Genomic DNA, 22,276 nt, shown 5'->3' with positions numbered 1-22,276 from the left:
CCGTGTTGTATTTGAAGGCTACTAGCACATGTTTAGCTTATTGTCAGGGTCACAACATTCGGCCAGAAATATGGATTTTCTATTTGGAAAAAAAAGGATAAATAATTAACAGGTTTGGTGTTTTGATGTGCATGGACAAAGGAAGAGACTAGTGTGGTATCCACGCATCCAGTGGACAATGGCTGCAGAACAATATGGAACAGCCCTCTCGCATTAAATAAGTTGGCTCACCGAGCAGGAAGCCATTCTCTCCCCTACGGGTCTGCATTAGCCACCCTACCGTATGCTAATAAATATGTGTATAGGGTATTAAGAAGCTGAAATTATATAGACAACATGATATAAATAGATTATTGTAGATGTCAGTTCATGTGACCTTAGCACACAAGCACGCACGCACACACACACACACACACACACACACACACACACACACACACACACACACACACACACACACACACACACACGCACGCACACACACACACACACACACACACACACACACACACACACACACACACACACACACACGTGATCACAAGGTGATCAGTAAGGTCAGAGTATGGGCTCCATCTCTAAAGCAGAGATGTCTTTATGGACATGGATATACATGAGGCCACATATTTTATAATTTTGACAATTTTAACGAGCATTAGATCTGAAGAGTGAACATTGTTGTTATGAGTCTGGAGCCAATGCCTTTTTTAGGATTGTTGTGTTATGTTTCCTACTGTTAACTGTAGAGATAACAATCTTTAGACTTAACAAAATCAGATAATATCAGAAAACACTGTTAGAACCAAGGACAATCATTTACCATCAATATCTGTTCTTACGGTCTTTGGGGTAATTTATTGAAGGAGATAATTCAAGCAAATTGAAAGAGTTTACAGGTCAGGGTTACGGTGAATAAAAAATATATATGAAGTTGTTTTTGCAAACTTAACAGGAATCTGACTCATTAACCATTTCATCAGTTTTGTTACGGAAAATATCTTTATATGGTACGGGAGTCGGCAGACTGCAGAGACGGTCAATAGTCCATGATGCGTCTGATGGAGCCCACCCTGGCCGTCCTGCCGCCCCACTCGCTGAAGCGGTTGTACACGCCGGGCCGTATCAGGTACATCTTCCCCCGGTAGTGGGGATGCTCGTAAAAGAGCCAATGGCCGCCCTTCACGTTGCAAGAGAAGATGTCGTTCTTGTGGAAGCGCTCTACAACGTTGGGACAGTCGTCGGCCAGGTCCATGACCTGACCCCCGAACTCTATCCTCTCGTACAGACGCATGGTGAAGGCCCCGGACTCTTGCTATTGGATGAGAAAGAGAAAAAGATTCACCTACGAGGGATCGGTTCTGAAGGAGGCCAGGGCGCATTGCTAAGCACACAGCCATGTCTCCCTAGCATGATTTTAAATAAAGAAATTACAGAGAACTGTGGACGTTAGTAAAGGTTAAGACAAAATGGATAAGTCTTTAGGTCTCTTGACTAAAAACAGGTCTATGACTCCAAACTTATGAATGAAGGTCCTGGGCGAATTCATTCAACGCTGAAAAGTTAAACCTGCACTATATTTCCCCATTAGTGGAGTAAATAGCTGCAGTTCTAAAGTGACATAGAGCAGATTTAAGTAACTGATTGAACTGATATTCCCTGTGGACATGGGGCTCACTGCGGGAATGAGGCGGCATGAGCGGATGGAGTCATTGCAGCCCATCCAGCTGTGGTAATCGGGGTAGTCGCCCTTCCTGAGGAAGTACTGGGTGCCCGCGAACTCCAGACTCTCGTAGATCATGAAGGCGCCACACTCCACCCTGATGGAGTTGCAGTGGTTCAGTTGGCACAACAGGTCCCTGCACTCAGACGTGCACTCAACACTGGGGCCCAGGAAGTCCCTTTCCTCGTAGAATATTACCTGGAAAAAGAGCAGAAGAGCAGAAAACGACAAAATACAAGATTCTGAAAACACACATCCCCAAAATAAATACATTTTGTTGCCAGTGAAAAGGGTTGTCTTCACACACTTGGGATCGATTGCCAAGATGGCCCAATGAAGGAAGAGATGTCCTGATTGGTCAGAAATGATTTGGGGCTAATATAAAAAATTGAACTAGCTTATAGAAAGGAAGAGGCACAGAAAACCGGAACAGATATTTCAGATCACTTAACTAGCTGACAGAGGGCTGTAGCATTTCTAAGAAATTAGTCTCAAATGATAGTTCTTAATTATATTGCTCATGAAGAGATTATACCGCAAGCATGTACCCAAGGGTTGGGAAGCAAATCTGCCACATCATCTTCTTGCTAACTCGAGGCAAGACGCAATGTCATCATAATGAAAATAACAACCCATGGTGGTCTCTCCAGCCCCTCAGTCCTGATGTTTACCTTCCCCATGCTGGCTGTCGTGTGGTGTTGGGCCCTCTCCTGCGGCTTAAATACTGTCATATATATAGAGAAGCCAATGTGCTAACGCTGCATGTGCTATTCATATTGTAATACACTGCATAGTACAGTGTGGGACAACAGCAGGGGTTAAGTGATACTGATTTTGAGTGATTTGCGTGATGAAGCTTGAGGAAAACCTGTGTGTTTAGCTGATTTACAGTAACTAGTGTATTCATGTTGATTGACACCAAATAACATCCCTTGACTCTTGATGTATCAATGACCTTGACACTACCTTTATGTAAACAGTTTTTAAGTGAAAAAAACCACTGAATTCAAATTCTAAATATTAACAATCTATGGCCTTGATTGTTAAAGTGCGGCGTTGCCCACTGTAAATAATATTATCAGGTGTATCTTACAAATATTATGTTTAATATAATTTAATTATTTTTTTGTTAATTTTTTTTTAATATCAAATAAACATGAAAATAGAACTCTCTGACTGACCATAGTAGGCCTGTGTGTTTAATGAGCCTACTTTAATAACTGGTGGAAGTGTTTCTAATGCAGGTTATATCCAGCAGAACAGAACACACTAATGGATCCTCTCTCTTGCTATAGCTAATGTTTACTTAATTGGAATTTGAGGTTGACTTATTTTGGTTAATATTTTGGTGAATTCAATATTGTTTCTAAACAACATAGTGTTAATATAACCTAGTTGAACAAGTGAGGGAGTCATACCAACCTTTTAGGCAGAGGATAGTCATGCACCACTGGAAGCATGATACCAAGTCATAAGTGAGGACACTGGAGGCTTGGTGGTCACTGTCATAGCGGCCATTTTATTCAGGACTCTGACCAGGGCCAGGATGTTGGGACAGTGCCCTCTGGTGACGTAACCGCCGGCCGGGAAGGCGCTGGCGAAGCGCACGGAGCAAGAACAAAACTGAAAACTCTTGAGCGCTGACCCCATTTTATTCAGTGTGTGAAACAAGGCAAAGAGGAGACATTTCACGAGAACCGTGGTTCTGTCTTTAGAGATCCATGACGCGCCTGATGGAACCGATCTTGGGGTTCATGCTTCCCCAGTCGTTGTACCTCCTGTACTCGCCGGGGCTCACGTAGTAGTGGCGGCCCCTGTAGTTGGGCTGCTCGTACATCAGCCAGTGGCCATCCATCACGTTGCAGGAGTTGAAGTCGGACATGTGGAAGCGGTCCATGAGGTTGGGGCAGTCGTCGTTCAGCTCCATCATCTGGCCGCCCATGTCAGCGCGCTCGTACATCCTCATCCTGAAGTTACCGCGGTGCTGTAGGGGGACAGGAGCGGGAGGGGGGGGGGGTACAGGTGTTCAGACAGGCTGGAGACAGGGGCCTGAGCTTTGGGGGTCATTCGTATACGACGTCCCACAGGGGTGGCCAGGGGAAGGGGGGGAGCATGGACCTCTTGATACAATCGCCTCTGTGCTGTATGCATAATAGGCTTCTGTCTGATATTTTACATTCGCAATTCATTTTAATGCATGGCAAGCTATCCTCAGTAATGTTTTTTTCCTTAAAATCAATGTGCTCCTTTAAATGAAAGCTGTATATTTCTTTTTAAGGAAACTGACAACTAGCCTATTTGAAAAACAATGAAATCACATTACACATGTATATACACCGATACCTAACACATTACAATAGGATTGTTTTTTAACTCAAAATGTTGATTTGGTTTTGGTGTGTAGCGTGTGCACCAACACTTTCATTGTCCTCATTCTGCCACCACGATGACATTTTTTAGAGACGCCACTGCCTATGAATGATAAATCTTTCATTATTCAATAGAACGATTTAACGTAGATCTGTGTTACTTAAGTAACGTATATAACTCTTAGTGAATAAAATATATAGCCTACAGGATATATAATCAAAACATAGGCAAGGTTTTCACGAAAATGTTGAAAATATGCATTAGTGATTACAGTCTAAAATTACTTTAATTTAAATCTGCATCCCAGTACCAACACCTATCGGTTAAGACACGTGGAACGACATACTACTAGGGCTGTGCTAAGAATTCAACAAAATTGCGTATCAAGGTAGCCTACCATGGGGATGTGGCGACAAGACCTGACACAGTCGTTCATGCCCATCATGCGCATGTAGTCGGAGTACTCGCCCCTCCTGGCGAAGAACTGGTTGCCCATGAAGTTGGGGCGGTCGTAGATCATGAACATGCCGCTCTCGACGCGGATGGACTGGCAGCGGTTGAACATGGTGTGCAGGTCGGTGCAGTCATTGCTGCACTCATAATGGCGGCCGCCAAAGTTCTTGTCCTCGTAGAAGATAATCTGGACGAAGGGAAGCAAATAGTCTGTGTTAGATAAAAAATCCATTAAAGGGGGGAATCCTTTCATGATTTGACAAAGTTTTTGGTAAACATTATTCTACTCGTTATTAGATTAAACTAAATTGTCAAATGTAGATCGTCACTCATCCACATCCAAAATGGCCGACATGAATGCTTTGTAACACATCAGGTCCAGATGTGGAAGTTTCTCTTTTCTCTCTCTGTGTTACTCTTTACATTTTAAAATGTCTTATTTTTTATGTTAAAAACAAAATAGAAGGAGTCAAACACCAACCTTGCCCATCATGGTTGCGGTTGGCTTGTAGCTGATTTCTGTGCTTTGGTAAAGAGTCGGGAGGTCAGCCTTATATATCCATTGCCACAGCAGCCGCACACATGTGTTTGTGTTTGTGTTCTACAGTGTGTGTTGTCATTCAAATGAGGCCTGCTGTCAGCAGCACAAACTCCACAGTGAGGCTTTTCCTTTGACCCAACCTGGAATGTTCAACATCACTGCTGAGTAATATTAACTTTGTCTTGTCCTCTCTCATATCCACGTCAATCAAAGTGTTTTTACATGAAGACCTTATAAGAGCAGACATTAGGGTTCCACATGTTAAACTACATGTTATAAACATGTTATAACTGGTGTCACTGTAGAGTCATTAAGAAGTCGGGCTAAATATATGTTAGAAAACAAATCACAACCCATCAATATCCATATTATACAATATATCAAATAATAAATTATATAATTCATCTGTGGAAAATAACATAGATTGAAGGTGATCACTTTATGGGAATTACAAAATAATACTCTCTATTATGCAACAAGGAACAGGGAGAAAGTAGAGACAAAATGATGTTGTATTATATTTGGGACCGTTTCTGTGTAGACATTAGCTGTTGTTTTCAATGTGTTGATGTTGTAGGGAGTTGCTTGTGTTAAACATCACAACCCATAGGGGACCCTCACCTATGAATGGGCCAAGGGTACCCCACTAGTGTTCCCAGTAATCCTCAGCAGAACAAATGGAAAGTCAACAGCAGACCTGTAATACAAAACCTTAAACTCCCTCAGCCAGAGCGGTTCAAGTGCTTTTGGCTTTATGATACAAACGACGTGAAAAACAATGTGACTTAAATCATTTATATTAGTACATCAGTGTATTTAGTTATATATTTAATTATATTTAACTGTTTGTTTAACTAAATTTTGTCTAGATTTTTTTTGGAGTTTAGTTTATTTATCTACTTTATTTTAAGTATATTTTGTGTGATGGGAACTTGCAAATTAAGAATTTCATTGCCCGGCGCAAATATGTTTCCATTGTGTATATGACAATAAATGATCTTGTATCTTGGATATAAATCCAGAACCGATCCAAATAAGAGTTCATTGACATAACACAAAATGGTTTAATATCCACACATTTATTAATAAATCACTACGTCCTATCCGTCATTTTCATAGACAGACAATTTCTCATAACCCAAAATGGGGCTACATGTTTCTAGATTCTTAAAATTGAGTCCCTTATGAATGTTGTTAGTAAACCCATCTAAATGTACACAGGGCCGCACGCCGGACTGCATGTCAGATTCGGCTCCTAACCCTGGTTATGACTAGTATTTACCCCTAGTTTTGACTTGATGTCCCCATCGTCTCCAGCCACACTTAAATTCCCTTACACCTACTGTTTGTTGATTTACAATGCCAAACTGCCGTCTCAGTAGTCAGGGAAGCAGCAACAGAGCCAGACTATATACAGTATATATATATACACAGGTCATACTCAGAAAATTAGAATATCGTGCAAAAGTAAATTTATTTCAGTAATTCAACTTAAAAGGTCATACTAATACATTAGGTATGCACTCATTGCATGCAAACTGAGATATTCCAAGCATTTATTTGTTATAATTTTGAAGATTATGGCTTACAGCTTATGAGAACCCAAAATTCAAAATCTCAGAAAATTAGAATATTACATGAAATCAATAAAAAAAGGATTTAAAATAAAGAAATGTTGGCCCTATGAAAAGTATAATCAGCATATGTACTTGGTTTGGGCCCCTTTTGTATGAATTACTGCATTAATGCGGCGTGGCATGGATGCTATCAGCCTGTGGCACTGCTGAGGTGTCATGGATGACCAGGATGCTTCAATAGCGGCCTTCAGCTCTTTGGCATTGTTCGGTCTCATGTCTTTCATCTTTCTCTTGGCAATGCCCCATAGATTCTCTATGGGGTTCAGGTCAGGCGAGTTTGCTGGCCAGTCAAGGACAGTACTCTCATGGTCATTGAACCAGGTTTTTGTAGTTTTGGCAGTGTGGGCAGGTGCCAAGTACTGCTGGAAAATGAAGTCAGCATCCCCAAAAAGATGGTCCGCTGAAGAAAGCATGAAGTGCTCTAAAATGTCCTGCTAGACAGCTGCGTTGACTCTGGTCTTGAAAAAGCACAGTGGACCAACACCAGCAGATGACATGGCTCCCCAAACCAACACAGACTGTGGAAACTTCACACTGGACTTCAAGCATCTTGCATTCTGTGCCACTCCAATCTTTCTCCAGACTCTGGGACTTTGGTTTCCAAATGAGATGTATAATTTGCTCTCATCTGAAAAAGAGGAATTTGGACCATTGAGCAACAGACCAGTTATTTTTTTCTTTAGCCCAGGTAAGACGCTTCGGACGTTTTTTGTTCAGGAGCGGCTTGACAAGAGGAATACGACATTTAAAGCCCATTTCATAGATTTGTCTGTGTGTGGTGGCTCTTGATGCACTCGCCCCAGCCTCAGTCCAGTCCTTGTGAAGCTCTCCAACACTTTTGAAAGGCCTTTTACACACAATCCTCTCCAAGTTGCGGTCATCCCTGCTGCTTGTGCACCTTTTTCTTCCACACTTTGCCCTTCCACATACAGCACTTTGCGAACATCCAACTTCTTTTGCAATTACCTTCTGAGGCTTGCCCTCCTTGTGGAGGGTTTCAATGATGGTTTTCTGCACAAATGTCAGGTCAGCAGTCTTCCCCATGATTGTGAATCCTACTGAAGCAGGCTTAGCCCATTTAAAGGCTTGAACTCTTTTTAGGTGTTTTGGATTAATTAGCTGATTAGAATGTGACACTTTGAGCCTACAAAATGGAACCTCTTCACAATATTCAAATTTTCTGAGATTTTGAATTTGGGGTTTTCATAAATTGTAAGCAATAATACTTCACTAATGCAGAAACATCATATTCATATTTGGACAACGGGATATTAGAAAGTAATCATATTTGATTGATAAACAAAAGGCTCAATCCCTCAGGGACTCTAGTGAGCCCTCATAGTGTTTTGTTCTGTTCTTTTGGACCTCATCGCTGTCCTGGAAGCAAGAGGTGAACAGAGGAGATAAAAACAGTTGAACCCCACTAGATGGCAGTGTAGGCCCATTCAATTTAATATTTTGTTTGTTATTTTTGTTTACTTCAGTCTTATTTAATAGTTTTGACCATTCTGTGTAGTAAAATTGTAACTCGTATATTTTTACTGTGACTGTGCAGTGACAAGAAAAAAAAAGGTCTAATCACAGACAATAGCATCTCTCAGATGTAATGAACTATGACTAAGAAACTAAAGATTAGTAAGGTAGTCAGAAAAATGTATCTCAATGAAATACTTACACTTAGAAAAGAACGTGAGGATGAGGCGGAGGACGAAGGCTGCGCTAAGGCTGCTTGGCCACTGGAAGCGTTTGACTTCTCAAGCAGCCACCGTTTCAGCTTCTGACCTACCGAACAGCAACAACAGCAACATGATTAATAGGCCTACTTTCCAGTAATTTTCCTGGTTTAAACTTAAGAAGGCTTACTGTGCTTCTTGGAGTGGTCCAGGGCCTTGTAGGAGCAGAGCATGGCAAAGGGGTGGTAGGACAGGGTGAATGGATGCACGATGGAGTTCTGCGGCAAAGAAGACAAAGTTAAAGGTAGAAATAAACCAAGTAGGCCAGGGATGGGGAACTTTCATGATAAAGAGTGCCACAATTCTTCATCAGCACCATCAGAGGGCCATGTGACTGTGCACTTCAACTAGATGTAAACTGAGAGAAGATACACATTTTTGAATTTGTTGGATATGATTTCCTGTATTCTGGTGCATTTTGGGGATGGCCACTACCTACAAAATCTTCATAACCTATGTATGGTATGTTGATTGAACCAACAACATGCATTCATTTCATGTATTCCATGCTCAAACAGCCACACGACTGGTTAGTATTTTGATCAGTGCAAAGGGCTCACATACATCATCATTCAATGATGTCACAAAACTGAAAAACAGTGGCCCAACATTAAGGCAAGGCAAGGCAACTTTATTTATATAGCACTTTTCATACACAAGGCAGACTCAAAGTGCTTCACATAAAAACATTGTCATACAATAAAATAAAATAGATAAGTAAAAGAAAAACATATGCAAAGAAGTGCAACAACTCAATGAACTCAAACCCAACAAGCATGATATTCCTTTCAAGGTAGTTGTAGTGGCGACCTAAGTGGAAATCTTTCATGACTGATATCGCTTTTAAGCAAACTAGACAAATGGGTTTGCCTTTGAATTCTATGAACAGATCCTCTGCTTTTCTTCTTCCTTAATCAAGATTTCTGTAACTCGATTTTTATTTTTATTTTTTTAATAAAAATTATGTGCGGGCCTGACTGAGTGAGGATGCAGGCCGTATGCGGCCCGCGGGCCGCCAGTTGCCCATCCCTGATGTAGGCTATATACAGTAGAAGATAATAATAATGCTGAAACAACTAATCTAGATCAAACCTAAACAACAACCATCCTAATAATAATAATAATAATTATACATTTCATTTATAATTTCAACATCAGGGGGAATCTCGAGGCAGTGTAACAAAGCAATAAAACATGCAGATGTGAGTCACAGCCAGGAGACTATAGACCTCTGAAGAATAAGTCCCGCCTCCGAGGCTCTTGGTTCCATGTTTAAATGTCTATGGAAAATAACATGGGGGTTTGGAATGATCGTACCTGACAAACTCTGTAGTTGGTGACAGTGGCGTCACTAGGCTGTTTCATTTGGGGGAAAAAACCTGGATATTATTTAATAAGCGCCAAATCTTATTTAAAAAAACAAACTTGCTTTACACTAGAAACAAACATGGGATTACAGGGGGCAACTCAAAGTAGCCTAGTCCTTATAGTCCTTCTGGTAAAAGAATAAACGATTGAAAAACATAACAAAACTGTTTTCTAACCACCTCAAGTGAATTAAGCTATCCTATCTCCAGACACAGACACAGACACACACACACACACACACACGGTCTGTCTACCTTGTATTCATTTTACTCTGAAATAAGTAGAAATTTAGATTTCTGGGGTTGGCAGCACAGCAGTCAGGAAGCTATTTGAAGCTATAATAAACTGCCTATTTTGTATATTTCTGTAAAGCATTATGAAAAATGTGCATGCACAATAAAGCATGCAAAAAATTTTGAGCAGCTTTTACTTCTTCTCCACCTAGAGCTTGTCGCGTACGATCATTCAAAACCCCCATGTTATTTTCCATAGACATTTAAACATGGAACCAAGAGCCTCGGAGGCGGGACTTATTCTTCAGAGGTCTATTGCCTGTCTACCTTTGACTGGTGCTTGGAGTGAGTGGCGGCCGGTTTGCAGCTGTAAAGAGCCAGTATCTCCTCCACAGGAAGAGCATTCTATAGGGGTAGAAAAAGAACCGTTCCAAGATAGCGGTCAGCTCATTAGAGGGCCCCTATTTGACCGCCAGGTGTGAGTGTGAATAGCCCTTACAATATACATTTGGGTGGGCATCCCCAGTTGTGATGTCACGTCACAGTGCTGGGCAGATTTTGGCTAATAACACACACACTCCTAGAGACTTATGGTCCCTTAACATTATTCTAACTGCTGTCTGATGACCATCTTGATGGGTTAATAAAATAGGATATTAAGGCATTTTTTATTTGACTGTACAGTCATTAAGATTGTGAAATGTAGGCCTGCAAAGTGTGTCTGACTTACCAGGACAATCCCAGCAAAAGAGGACAAGATCATAGCCTCCCGTTCAAGATGGCTAGGGTACTTGTTACTTCCTGACAAGCTTTTTGCTCCACTGTAATAAAGAAAATAAAAAGCAGAACAAAACGCTCACTTTCCACAGATGCTCCTTGGAGAAAATAATTATTACAGAATGGCACATATTAAGATCTTTACTACCTCAATAATCAATTCATACAACCAAGGTGGGATAGATAATATTGAATTGTTACATACAGCGTCATTGTGGTATATTGCTTCCATCCATATGAATACTGTGGCCTATACCATTCCAACCATAACTTACATAATGTCTGTGTCCAGGATGCCCTGGCCTTCATCTCGGTCTAACCACCAAAGGGCAACTCTTAGGGCAAGGTCACAATGAGCCTGTAGTGTGCACACCCACGCACACACATACACACACATAAAGGTTTCCCTATGGAACAGGAGTTGGTGTATCTCCATTTAGAGTCATGAATGCTAATCAATATCGATAAAGGACAATCTGAATAGCTCTAAAATGAAATGAACTTCATGATCCAACAGCATACTGTTCATTTATTCTTTGTTGTAGGCCTACCAGATCATCCAGCATAGAGGTTCCCTTCCCCTTGGGATCAAAGGCATTCTCTCTGAGCCTCTGTCCAACATAATCATTTCTGTTCAAAAACAAACAGAACTGTCGAAAAAATATATACCACACACATGCATTGGCTGACAAGTTTATCCTGTAGCATTTACTCACAAAAGTGCCATGACATCTTTTTTCAAATGCCTCTCGTCCATTTTCAGGAACAAAAAAATTCAAGTGCAAATTCTGCAAGACACCAGGGCTGCAGCAGGCCCCACAAAGATGGGTATGAGATTGAAATGTAAAAGACGATATAATATAAGAATACCTTAAAGCGGAAGAGCAGGTCAGCTTGGCTCACAACTATGGAGCAGAAACAATTACTACCTAGGATACAGAACCTGACACCGATTCCGCCTTGCTCCCTCTCTCAAACACACACACACACACACACACACACACACACACACACACACACACACACACACACACACACACACACACACACACACACACACACACACACACACACACACAGCTATTTAGTTCATTGAACAGAGTTTACCACTAACAATACAGGCCCCTTATCCACTGTGTCATGAAGAACTTCACTACATTTGTATAAAGAAAAACCATACATTTAATGAATTCAATGCACAATTCTATCTATTGGATAAACAACTGTTACACAAAAATAGGTTTATGGTTAATGTTATTCCATTCACATGGATGTCCCAAAAATAAAGTAAGGCATAAAACCAAATTTCTCCAAACCCGAATATCATAAAACCGCCTATGACCTACTGCTAGTTCCGGCCAACAGCAACACAGACTTCTCAGGTGAACAGCTTAAGAGTTAATAATTTACACCCCATCCTGTACGAAACTCTTTGCCTATTACAAACATGGCAACAAAGAAACTCAAAGAACAAAACAACTAAAAGTGAGTGTTAAAGGCCCACTATGCAACTTTTTTAGCCAAAATTACATTAAGTATGCAGGTTGAGAGTTATGCTGATGGTTCTGCATCCATTTCTGGGTCGATTGGTGGGTGTGTCATTTACCCATGTCGCCTCTCCAGTGAAAAAGCGCATATGCAACTTGCTCTGTTCGGACCGACACAATCCGGATGTGACGCAACGGAAGTATCCTCGAAAATGTAGTCAGATTGTAGTTTCGAAAATGCTTTACGGCACAGACACACACCCAAACATGGCACCGGCTAGATATAAACAGCCAGTTGCGAGGCAATTGTTGCATTCATCATGGATCAATCGACTAATGGTACGGCCACACCAACCGCGTTACTCGCGTTCGATAACGCGAGTAACGCGCCTAACCTGACGCTTGATCATTGTGTGTCACAAAAATGGTTCAACGCGCCCAACGCGCCTGTGGCTGCGCTAGAGTCCGAGGTAGGAAACCCAAACGCCGCCGTGTTTGGGTGCATGATAGTTTAGATCGGGTTAGATTAAATAATCTCGGATATAAATAACGATCTCATCTCATCGTCATCCGTTTACCCGGGGTCGGGTCGCGGGGGGAGCAGCTCAAGCAGGGGGCTCCAGACTTCCCTTTCCCGGGCCACATTGACCAGTTCTGACGGGGGGATCCCGAGGCATTCCCAGGCCAGTGTTGAGATATAATCTATCCACCTAGTCCAGGGTCTTCCCCGAGGTCTCCACCTAGTCCAGGGTCTTCCCCGAGGTCTCTTCCCCACTGGACGTGCCTGAAACACCTCCCAATGGAGGCGCCCAGTGGGCATCCTTGCCAGATGCCCGAACCACCTCAGCTGACTCCTTTCTAAGTAAAGGAGCAGCGGCTCTAATCCGAGTTCCTCACGGATGACTGAGCTTCTCACCCTATCCCGAGACGCCAGCCACCCTTCTGAGAAAACTCATCTCGGCCGCTTGTACCCGCGATCTCGTCCTTTCGGCCATCACCCAACCCTCATGACCATAGGTAAGGATAGGAACGAAGATCGACCGGTAGATCGAGAGCTTTGCCTTGCGGCTCAGCTCTCTTTTCGTAACAACGGTGCGGTAAAGCGAACGCAATACCGCCCCCGCTGCTCTGATTCTCCGGCCAATCTCACGCTCCATAGTACCCTCACTCGCGAACAAGACCCCGATGTACTTGAACTCCTTCACTTGGGCTAACTAAACAGAGAAATAGTCCGCCAAGACGTTGAGGTTGCTTAGCAACCAGAGACTCAGTCGATGCAAGTGAACGGAGCGTTCACTCTTCGTCATAACTATCAAACCAAACATCCTTCACATTCACCGAGCGAACATTATGAAAGTAAAATGCACATTTCTCGCTAAAAATGTTTCCATAAACGCATTTAATGGCGTAACTATGTTACTAGTATTTCCACCCCCAGAATAAAGAAAGATGTCGGCCGTATGCTTCTGTGCAAGGGTCACTACTCTCTGTCGGTGATGTCGGGCCAAGCTCCACGCTGATTGGCTATCGTGGCTAAGCGTCACGCGTTGGAGCGTTGAAAGTTCTGAACTCCGGGCGTTGGTGCTTTACGGCACAGACCCCCAAACGCGGAACCGGCTCGATATAAACACAAGTAACTAAGGGATTGTTATATTCATCATAGATCAGCCGACTAAAAAGAGACAGAGAAACCCAATGTCGGAGGAACAGAAGAAGAGAAAAGGGAGACTGACCGACAGAGAGGCCAGACACGAGTAAACGTTGAGCAAGCTTTTCAGGAATAGCGTGAACTGAAAGAAAAAGACTGCAAATCAGACGCCGACTCGGCCGTGTTGCTTTTGAAATTGAAAGTACCTTTGGGTGAACTTTGTCTTCGTGGTATTCTTGATGTTGATAGTCTCTGTACAAATGTATTTGCTCAACCATTTTGTTGTGAGCCCTGTAAAAATTGTTTCTCGACCGTTTTGTTGTGAGCCCTGTATGTTTCTAGCTTGCAACCATATAAACACCTTTGTTTCCATGGGTGTTTTGCTGTTCGTCCGTCTCGTCCCCCAGATACAAGCCAAACCTCTTACACTGATTGTTCTGTTCAACCTAAGATATAACAATTATAATCTAGGATATACATTCTCCCCGTCAACTATAAAAAAGGATGGATTTATGTTTATTGCAATACAAATACACCTTTTTAAAAATGTATAACCTTGCCTACACTTTATGAACATCTACTTCGGACATGGCTCCACGCATTCGCCGGCTTCTTTGAAAACAAATGCACATGGCTCGCGTAGAACTGCATGGGGAAGGGTCGTCAACGAGTTGTTACGACAGTGTTGTGAAATATCTACTACGAAGCTGTAGGGGGCGCTGTGTAGAGAAATGTGCGTGCCAAAACCAAGAAAACAGCCAAGAAATGCCCGAAGTTGCATAGTGGGCCTTTAATTGCAAGAACAATATCCATTCATCGTATTATTTGTTGATTATCTATTATTTTCAGAGAAATGCAGTCAACGCTCAACTTAGATAAGAACTACACAGAAAATCAAACAGGGTTTTCACTTTCATCTACTAAAAAACCTAAACTAAGACTGCTTTCTGGTCTTTGCTTGTTCGCCATCTTGGTCCGTTTCTTCTTCTTTTTTTCCTTATAAATAGGAGCAATCAGGAGACCGGTGTCCGTGTGACGGTCTCCGCGCCTCAATTTGCTGTAAGATCCCAATATTTTATTAGTGCAATTCAATTTTGACTGCAATCTGAGAGGTTTTCCACCAGTGTTATGGAGGTGTGGTCCTTACCATGTTATGCTGGGCTCCTTGTAGTTCACAGATGCCTTTGTTCTTCTGGTTCGGCCACCGACTTCTCCACTGTCTGTAATGGTGTTGGTAACGGACATTAAAAAAAAACTGCTTAAACCTCTTCTTGCTAAAATAACCGATTTGAACAGAACACATTGCATTTTCAACTACAATCGCAAAATCAAATGCACAACATTCCATTACACCTTGCACCACTAATCCTTTATAGGTCCCATGACATGCACAGGTGTGGGTTGATTAGCCGTTACAAGCCGTTTTGGAAATCTGTCCCTTATGACATCACAGGTGGGCGTGTCCACCTTGATATGTGACCTTGTTTCGGGCTGGTTTGCTAAAGAGGCTAATGTAGCTAACAATAAACAACGACTAGCCAATTTCATGTCACAATCACAAAGACGAACGGGAACGCTATAAATGCTCCGAGACCGGAAATAATGTCAAAAGTGCAACTCGGAAGGCTCGCGTCGGAGGATTCAACAACACAACATTATTGCCAAAAAGCGTTGTTAAAATGAAATAATTTACCAAACAAAAATGTCCTTACTTTTTGTGCCTAGCTTAGAATCAATCGAAGAAAGGAAATAAGAAAACCTAAGAATCATAAGAAATCCTCACCATACAATATACCCAACACCAACATGTAGGATGGACATTATGAGGACCACCTAACCTGTGAAAGTGTTGACTGTATTTGGCGGCGGCTCCTTCAACCCCGTCACCGTGGCCAAGACGGCTTTCTTGGGAGTAGGGACATAGTGGTCCTCCATATCCAGAGCCCTGAGGCTGACATCTGGGGTCTCCCATGGCGGCCTCTCATCCAGCAGCAGGCTCGTAAGACACTGGTCCATCCCCCCGTCGCTCGCGAGGACATCTGACATCCTTTTGTTGTCGAAGGCCACAAAGTTTTTCCTTGTTGTGCCGGAGGAAGTGGAAAAGATCTTCTTACTGTTGCTCTTTTTGGAACGGGACGGTGGTGGGAGCCTTTTAGGAACCCAAGTATCCGGAGAGACATCGACCGTCTCAGCGATGTGTTGAGGCGACTCCTCGTTGTACGTACCAGCAGCTACTCTGCTGGTTCTGAGAGACAAAATTGACTTTTTGTGTGTACCGTCCAGAACAACCTTTCCTGTTTGCGTGTCGTCCTGGTGAGGTGGCAGTTCCTGATCTTGAGGCCCGTACCCTTGAGGGCTGTAGCTCTGTTGGTGCCTACTCTTCTCTACTTTCTTCTTTCTGACGTTGAAAGGACATGCTGATTGCTCACTCCATGCTGCTCTTATCCCATTGGAACAGGTGGCCTCGTGCCCCTGAACTTCCTCGTAGGGACGCTTGCGTGGCAAATGGGTCTGATCCGAAACATCTACCTTGTCACAGTAATTAGGACCGGAGAACCTGTGCAGAGTGGCTTCCGAAACCTGCCTCGGTGAACTTGCAACTGAGGCATCTTGTTGTCCTTCTGACCCACGCGGAGATGCTGAAGATGGCGTCAGGATGCTGGCTCCAGTACTGATATCTGGTGAGAAGTTTTCCCACGGGGACCCATCCCTCGTCACCACAAAAGTCTTCCTGAGTTCTCTGTTAAAGTTAAGATCCTTGCTCTCAGGGTAACCAGCCTCTGGAAAACCCAAGTCCCCGCCCCCAAGCTCAAAAGGTGTGTTGTCATTAGAGGCCACAGGAAGTTGTTGACTCTCCAGCAGTTGGCCGCTGAATGCATCACTATAGGCGGTGTCTACTTCCTCTGTAGTTTTGCCATTAGATGTTCTTTGTGTTTCAGCATTAGAGAGGTTCATTAATGGGATAGGGGTTTTCCTTTTGATTACTCTTGGTGGATTTGAAGCGACATTAGTCCTTCTTAATTTCTTTTTAGCGTTTCCGTCCTCTGAAAAAACATGATTGGGTGACCATCTTGCATCTTCCCTGACTGTGGGGACGTGTCTGTCAGGCTCTACGACGTCACAGCCGCTATACTCAGGTAAGGCAATACTCGGGTAACTCTGAGGTTTCTTCTGTATCGTGTTCGGTCCGTCACAAGCTTTAGCCTTGCCAAATCTGGGGATGCGAGACACAACCTTATGTGTACCAGAGGCCTCTTCTGTACGATCCTCTGATAGTGGCAGAGCAGCAGTGTGCACATGTTGGGTTTCTACTAACCCGCACTCTGTAGAGTCTCTGTCTTCTGGCCTCCCTGGTTTCTTGTTTCTTTTCTTTTCCTTCTTTGCCTTTACCACTGGTGCGGCTTGGTCTTTAATCTTAGGCTCGTTTGTGTTTCGGGATTTCTTCTTGGTGTCGACGATGATTATTTCAGTGGCATCCCTCACGGTCATCTCCATGGTGGTGTTCAGGAGCAAAGTCACCTCCTGTCCACCTCTGTGGTCGTTATCGTTGTTGGAGGTGGTGGTGGTGTTGTTGTTGTTGGAGGCGGTGGTCAACTCCTGGGCTGAGCTTTTCTGAAGATCGACAGAAACGCTCAATCGTTTGTTTTCAGATGCAACAACAGCTGCAGGGGTGTGACTGTTTTGAGGGCATGAAGGCAGCATAGAGTGACTGTCCCGTCCGGGCTGAGTCCTGGAATACTGTTCCACATCCTCCCTCAAGCTACTGGTTTGACTGGTTGTTCTCCATCGGGCCAACTGCACAGCTTCATCAGAAGTATTTTCCCCCTCTTTATCGATTTCTGTGCAGTAGATACATTTGGAAAATACACAACGATGAATAACGATGGGTGTGGGTTATCAGGAAATGATGTGTATTATTATTGTATTCTTTTATTTAAAATAGGTTATTGTTAAATGTGCATTATTTACTCACTCATATCGTTTGATGGCTGGCCTTGTACACCACCGATAGTATTAGTCAAATCTACCAGTGTTTTGATTGGTGAGTGATGTGCCTCAGTTAAGGGTTGCGGTTGGCAGGGTAATAGACTAAAACGTAAAGGAAGGAGATGAGGAATACAATAGAGACAAGATGGCACTCATTCAAAAAAACACAAATCCCCAAAATTTCAGGCTTTTGTTGATATTTGCTGAGTAAACACACACACACTTATCAGTTAAATTTGCTTACCTTTTATTCTCAACATCACCACCATCTGCATCGTCTTGTTGGTTGTTACAGTCATCCTAATAAAAATAAATAAACCATAGTTGAACACCGAAACATCCTATTCTGACACAAATAGTACAGCATGTTAAACACAATTAATATTAAACTATATTATAAGGTATATTCACGTCTTCTGAGGATAGGATGTCAGCCATACTGCATAACTGATGCATGGTGGTGCTACGGAGTTCCTTTACCATAAGAACCTGCGAAAGTATCACCACAATGATTAAAAACTGCTAAATAAATGTAGAAGAAAAATAACAAAGAAGGTACTGCAGGAAACACTTACCAACTGCTTATGCTTGTATCTCATGGAAGCCCTTTCAAATAACAGAGCATCCACTTGTTTCAGGAGGCCAATAATTTCCATCTGCAGGTTGTTGCTCTTCTCTCTCTGGGCCTGCAGAGCACCAGCTAATGCCCTGTTGTTCGTCTTCAAAGAGATCTTAAAAAAAGATGAACTATCTGGTTGGACGTAAGAAGGGGTGTACAGAACAAGTAAGTATTATTCGATGTACCATGTTCCTGCAATAGAGGAGGCGGCAGTTTCATGGCCTAAGTCCTGGCACTCTGACACTGAATTTGAAATAACATGGACAAAATGGTAGACAGTAGAGTGGTTGCATTGAATGTCAATCAATTAATATTTGTTTAATCTGCTGTCTTGAATTAGACCGCAGAGTAAACGTTATCTACTAGCCAAGTGATTATGAGTTGTCTTACAGACACTACAAACAATCTTGTATTTTATGAAATGTAGCTGCAGTAAGAACTGCTGGCCAATTGGTTTATTGGTAATGTATGCGTAGCGCGATGTTGTTATGCCAAACTGTGTGTGCTTAGTTTACTGTCGTTGCAAGACAATTATTTCAATCGCAAATGACATCTTGGCACACTTACTGAGCATCTTGTTTTTGATCTTGGAGGCCAAGACTCCAAGATCAGTCTGCTTCGAAAACTTTATGGTTGTCATTTTTATCCCCGATGACATGGTGAGCGGGTCGACGGGGTGTTCGGCTGAGGAGTCGGGAGATGAAGCTAATAAAAGATTAAAACCAGCACTGCGTTTCCATGAAGCTCATAGAAGTCAAGTTGTCTCACCTAAATTATACAACCCGACAAATAAGTTACCTATACAATCAAATACCGTGTTGCTTATCAGCCAGACCAGTGGAATCCTTAACGCGGGTCAATTTAAAAATAAACAGATTCTGCCGTCCACCGAAGTCCAACGTATCCAAGACCCGCCGTTTCCTCTCAAACACGAGGGGCGTGGCTTATCTCCTGGTCACCGATCAGTAACACGCATGCGCTCCCCGCGTTCGGGTGGTGCGTGGTTGAAATGGATGTATGCTTATACTGTATGGATATATATATATATATATTCAGATATTTTGGTTTAAATTTTCAGCTAGTCTTGAGCGATAAATAATATGCATACATGTATATATAGAGGGCTTTAGGCATGGATGTAGGTTGTAGGCAACCAACCCAATGTTACGCTTTGTCGCCCTCTGTTGGCACAGGATAAAGGGTCTGTTTAACGGTATGCTTTTAACAATTTAACAAGAGTTTTTAAGTGAAGGCTAGAAATACATTTTTTATCCGTTGTCTATTGAACACATTACAACAGCTACATGCAATGTTAAAAAATGGATCGATCGTTGACTCGGAGTTTGTCTGTCTTTGCCTTGTCTCGTGATCACAACAGTTCGACTGCTCTGCTCTCCCCTCTCCGTATGGGAGTCGGCTTCCCAGACAGTAGAGCAGATTTTTTGTCAATGTCATAGAAACGATGAAGTGACAGACAGTACACAGGTAAATTGTAATTGTTTCTGCCATTGAGCCGTGTGTCTGTGTGTTCAACATCTTCTGTCAATGTACCGCTAATGCTAGCAGTAACGTACGTAAGAAGATGATGCTATGCTTAACGTTAGCTAACGTCAGCTACTAGCTGCAACTTGTCTCTCTAGCCTCATACCAGTCTTTAATGAATACAGTTGTCCTGGTCTGGTCGTAGGGAGAGTATAGCCATGAAGTTGCAGTTTTGAGCTGGCGTTGGATAACAAGGTACATCATCTCTGGCTACTTCATTGTAGATGTTCAGTTCCCAGTAAGCCAACATTTGGATAATAAGTTAACATACACGAGCTGCAGTCTTGTTTTATTTATTAAAGACACCCACGGTCGGGGATAGACAGTCGTTGTTTATTTCTTCGTTTACGCAATAGCTTTCATTGTGTCCTGTCACTGTGTGTGTGGGTAGGGGGGGGACATGTTCATGAGCCGTCAGAAGTCCACCTTACTCGAGGCCTGTTTCCATCATCACATGATTGATTTTTCCCAGTGAGAGACGAGGCAGGGGATTTGTCAAACAACCGCGAGTCTAGTTTTTGGCTACTTCATTATAGATGGTCAGTTCCCAGTAAGCCAACATTTGGATAATAAGTTAACATACACGAGCTGCAGCCTTGTTTTGTTTATTAAAGACACCCACGGTCGGGGATTGACAGTTGTTTTTTGCTTCGTTTACGCCATAGCTTAAATTGTGTCCTGTCCCTGTGTGTGTGTGTGGGTCGTCAGAAGTCCACCTTACTCGAGGCCCGTTTCCATCATCATATGATTGATTTTTCACCGAGAGAGACGAGGCAGGGGATTTGTCAAACAACCGCGAGTCTAGTTTTGCTCTATGATCAACAAATCTTATAAAACAAACGGGCTTCCTTGTAGACAGGGATTTCCGTTGGTCGGTAAAAAATGACATATTGTTCGATAGAGCAATTCTCTATTTAATACCAATGCTTGGTATTCAATCCGATAACAAATATAGCAAAATATTAAAATGTATGCGTTTTCTGTTAAAGACAATATTTAAAAACGGCTTACATATTTTTCAATCATGTGTACTAAATAGAACTGCAATATTATCACACAGATGTTGAATTTGGACAAGGTTATTTTGTGTCTGGTAGTGGTAGTAGTAGTAGTAGTAGTAGTAGTAAATGCATGTTCTTTTTTATGCAGTCGATGTAATGGTAGTAGTAAATGCATGTCTTCCATTGTCAAAAGCCTAGTCCTTGCCGCTCTAACTACTAACAATACCATTCTGCATTACATTTGCAAAGGTCCTTTGCATTGCTTTTTAAATATTTTCAGTAAATGCATCTTTGGTCAATATTATAAAGTGTTTAAAGACACTAGATCAGTGTCTCTGCATGTCTGTTGATGTATGTATGTATCGAATGCTTTTATCTGTCCTGCTACTTTTTCACACAGGCTAAGCGGGTACACAATCCTATGATTTATATCCTCTTCTAAACCAATCTTGTTGACCACATGTGGGAATAGTGCCTTTTATTGTCACTTTAAATGTAGAAATGATAGATTATTGACACAATTTCAGCTTATCAAACCCTCTGTATCAAAACCTAATCAAGTCTTATCTTAAATAAACAGTTGTTGAATAACAGTAGCTAGAGGCAAGCAAGCAAATACTACAACCTAATTTCACTGCTGTAAATATGCATTGGGGGTTTTCTACAACGAAAGACCAGCAAAGGCTGCAAGCCTTTTTCCTTTCCTTCTTCATAGACCGTAATGGTAAACAACGTTTTGAGGATCTTGAAATGATCTATCAAAGGTCAGTGATGCACCATGCCCATTGTTTTATGTGCTTTCCCTTCCACAGGATCAGCAGTGACATGGCCGCCGACGACAAGTCCTCCTCCTCGTCCTCCACTGACTGGACTGCTGAGCAGCCTGTCCTCTCGCCCTCCAGCCCCTCCCACCTGACCCAGTTCAAGCCGCTCACGCCGGAGCAGGATGAGCCCCCGCTGCGCTCTGCGTACAGCTCCTTCGTCAACCTTTTCCGCTTTAGCAACAAAGGTGGGCCTCCACACCCCTCAATTTGTTTGGGTCCACTGTAGGTCGGCAGTTCTTAAATGTACTAAAAGTTAAGTTGTTTGATTTTGGGTTTAAACCACATTTTCTCATGAGCAAACACTAGTGGCTTGAGTTTTGGCTAATTTCCCCCACA

General features: G+C 42.5%; 5 protein-coding genes across 15 annotated transcripts in view; 1 reads left to right on the top strand and 4 right to left on the bottom strand.

Annotated features, from left to right (window-relative positions):
* Positions 1 to 845: 845 nt before the first annotated feature.
* On the bottom strand, positions 846 to 2,706 carry LOC115533703 (gamma-crystallin 1-like). Its single transcript, XM_030344331.1, has 3 exons — positions 2,392 to 2,706; positions 1,676 to 1,918; positions 846 to 1,312 (listed from the first exon to the last, which is right to left on the bottom strand). The coding sequence occupies exons 1-3, from the start codon at positions 2,449 to 2,451 to the stop codon at positions 1,037 to 1,039; spliced, it is 579 nt and encodes a 192-aa protein (XP_030200191.1). The 5' UTR covers positions 2,452 to 2,706; the 3' UTR covers positions 846 to 1,036.
* A 647-nt stretch (positions 2,707 to 3,353) lies between these two features.
* LOC115533704 (gamma-crystallin M3) lies at positions 3,354 to 5,135 on the bottom strand. Its single transcript, XM_030344332.1, has 3 exons — positions 5,025 to 5,135; positions 4,488 to 4,730; positions 3,354 to 3,704 (listed from the first exon to the last, which is right to left on the bottom strand). The coding sequence occupies exons 1-3, from the start codon at positions 5,034 to 5,036 to the stop codon at positions 3,432 to 3,434; spliced, it is 528 nt and encodes a 175-aa protein (XP_030200192.1). The 5' UTR covers positions 5,037 to 5,135; the 3' UTR covers positions 3,354 to 3,431.
* Positions 5,136 to 6,271: 1,136 nt separating this feature from the next.
* On the bottom strand, positions 6,272 to 11,804 carry c9h2orf80 (chromosome 9 C2orf80 homolog). 2 transcript variants are annotated; one of them, XM_030344357.1, is made up of 7 exons: positions 11,384 to 11,804; positions 11,108 to 11,190; positions 10,786 to 10,876; positions 10,383 to 10,460; positions 8,585 to 8,672; positions 8,397 to 8,503; positions 6,272 to 8,098 (listed from the first exon to the last, which is right to left on the bottom strand). In XM_030344357.1, exons 1-7 carry the CDS (start codon positions 11,396 to 11,398, stop codon positions 8,030 to 8,032), a joined length of 531 nt encoding a protein of 176 aa, XP_030200217.1. In that variant the 5' UTR covers positions 11,399 to 11,804; the 3' UTR covers positions 6,272 to 8,029. The 2 variants fall into 2 exon arrangements, with proteins under 2 accessions (XP_030200217.1, XP_030200216.1); XM_030344356.1 differs by having other exon boundaries at positions 11,108 to 11,804.
* A 2,929-nt stretch (positions 11,805 to 14,733) lies between these two features.
* sgo2 (shugoshin 2) lies at positions 14,734 to 19,500 on the bottom strand. Its single transcript, XM_030343078.1, has 9 exons — positions 19,388 to 19,500; positions 19,141 to 19,257; positions 18,530 to 18,705; positions 18,366 to 18,443; positions 18,199 to 18,254; positions 17,941 to 18,056; positions 15,806 to 17,806; positions 15,115 to 15,187; positions 14,734 to 15,024 (listed from the first exon to the last, which is right to left on the bottom strand). The coding sequence occupies exons 2-9, from the start codon at positions 19,229 to 19,231 to the stop codon at positions 14,862 to 14,864; spliced, it is 2,754 nt and encodes a 917-aa protein (XP_030198938.1). The 5' UTR covers positions 19,232 to 19,257; positions 19,388 to 19,500; the 3' UTR covers positions 14,734 to 14,861.
* pikfyve (phosphoinositide kinase, FYVE finger containing) overlaps positions 18,652 to 22,276 on the top strand; it is a 30,704-nt gene continuing 27,079 nt past the window's right edge. For 2 of the 10 annotated variants that reach the window (XM_030343071.1, XM_030343067.1), the window contains exons 1-2: positions 19,683 to 20,058; positions 21,929 to 22,125. In XM_030343071.1, coding sequence (XP_030198931.1) covers positions 21,942 to 22,125 — 184 coding nt within the window. In that variant the 5' untranslated portion in view covers positions 19,683 to 20,058; positions 21,929 to 21,941. Of the gene's footprint in view, positions 18,739 to 19,682; positions 20,059 to 20,287; positions 20,311 to 21,928; positions 22,126 to 22,276 lie in introns of those variants that run through there. The other 8 variants (XM_030343068.1, XM_030343074.1, XM_030343070.1 and 5 more) reach the window with 8 other exon arrangements.

Source organism: Gadus morhua, chromosome 20 (genome assembly GCF_902167405.1).
Source record: "Gadus morhua chromosome 20, gadMor3.0, whole genome shotgun sequence".
Classification (NCBI taxonomy): Eukaryota; Metazoa; Chordata; class Actinopteri; order Gadiformes; family Gadidae; genus Gadus; species Gadus morhua.
The sequence above is the reverse complement of the archived record's forward strand: the minus strand, read 5'-3'. Positions and strand labels throughout refer to the sequence as shown.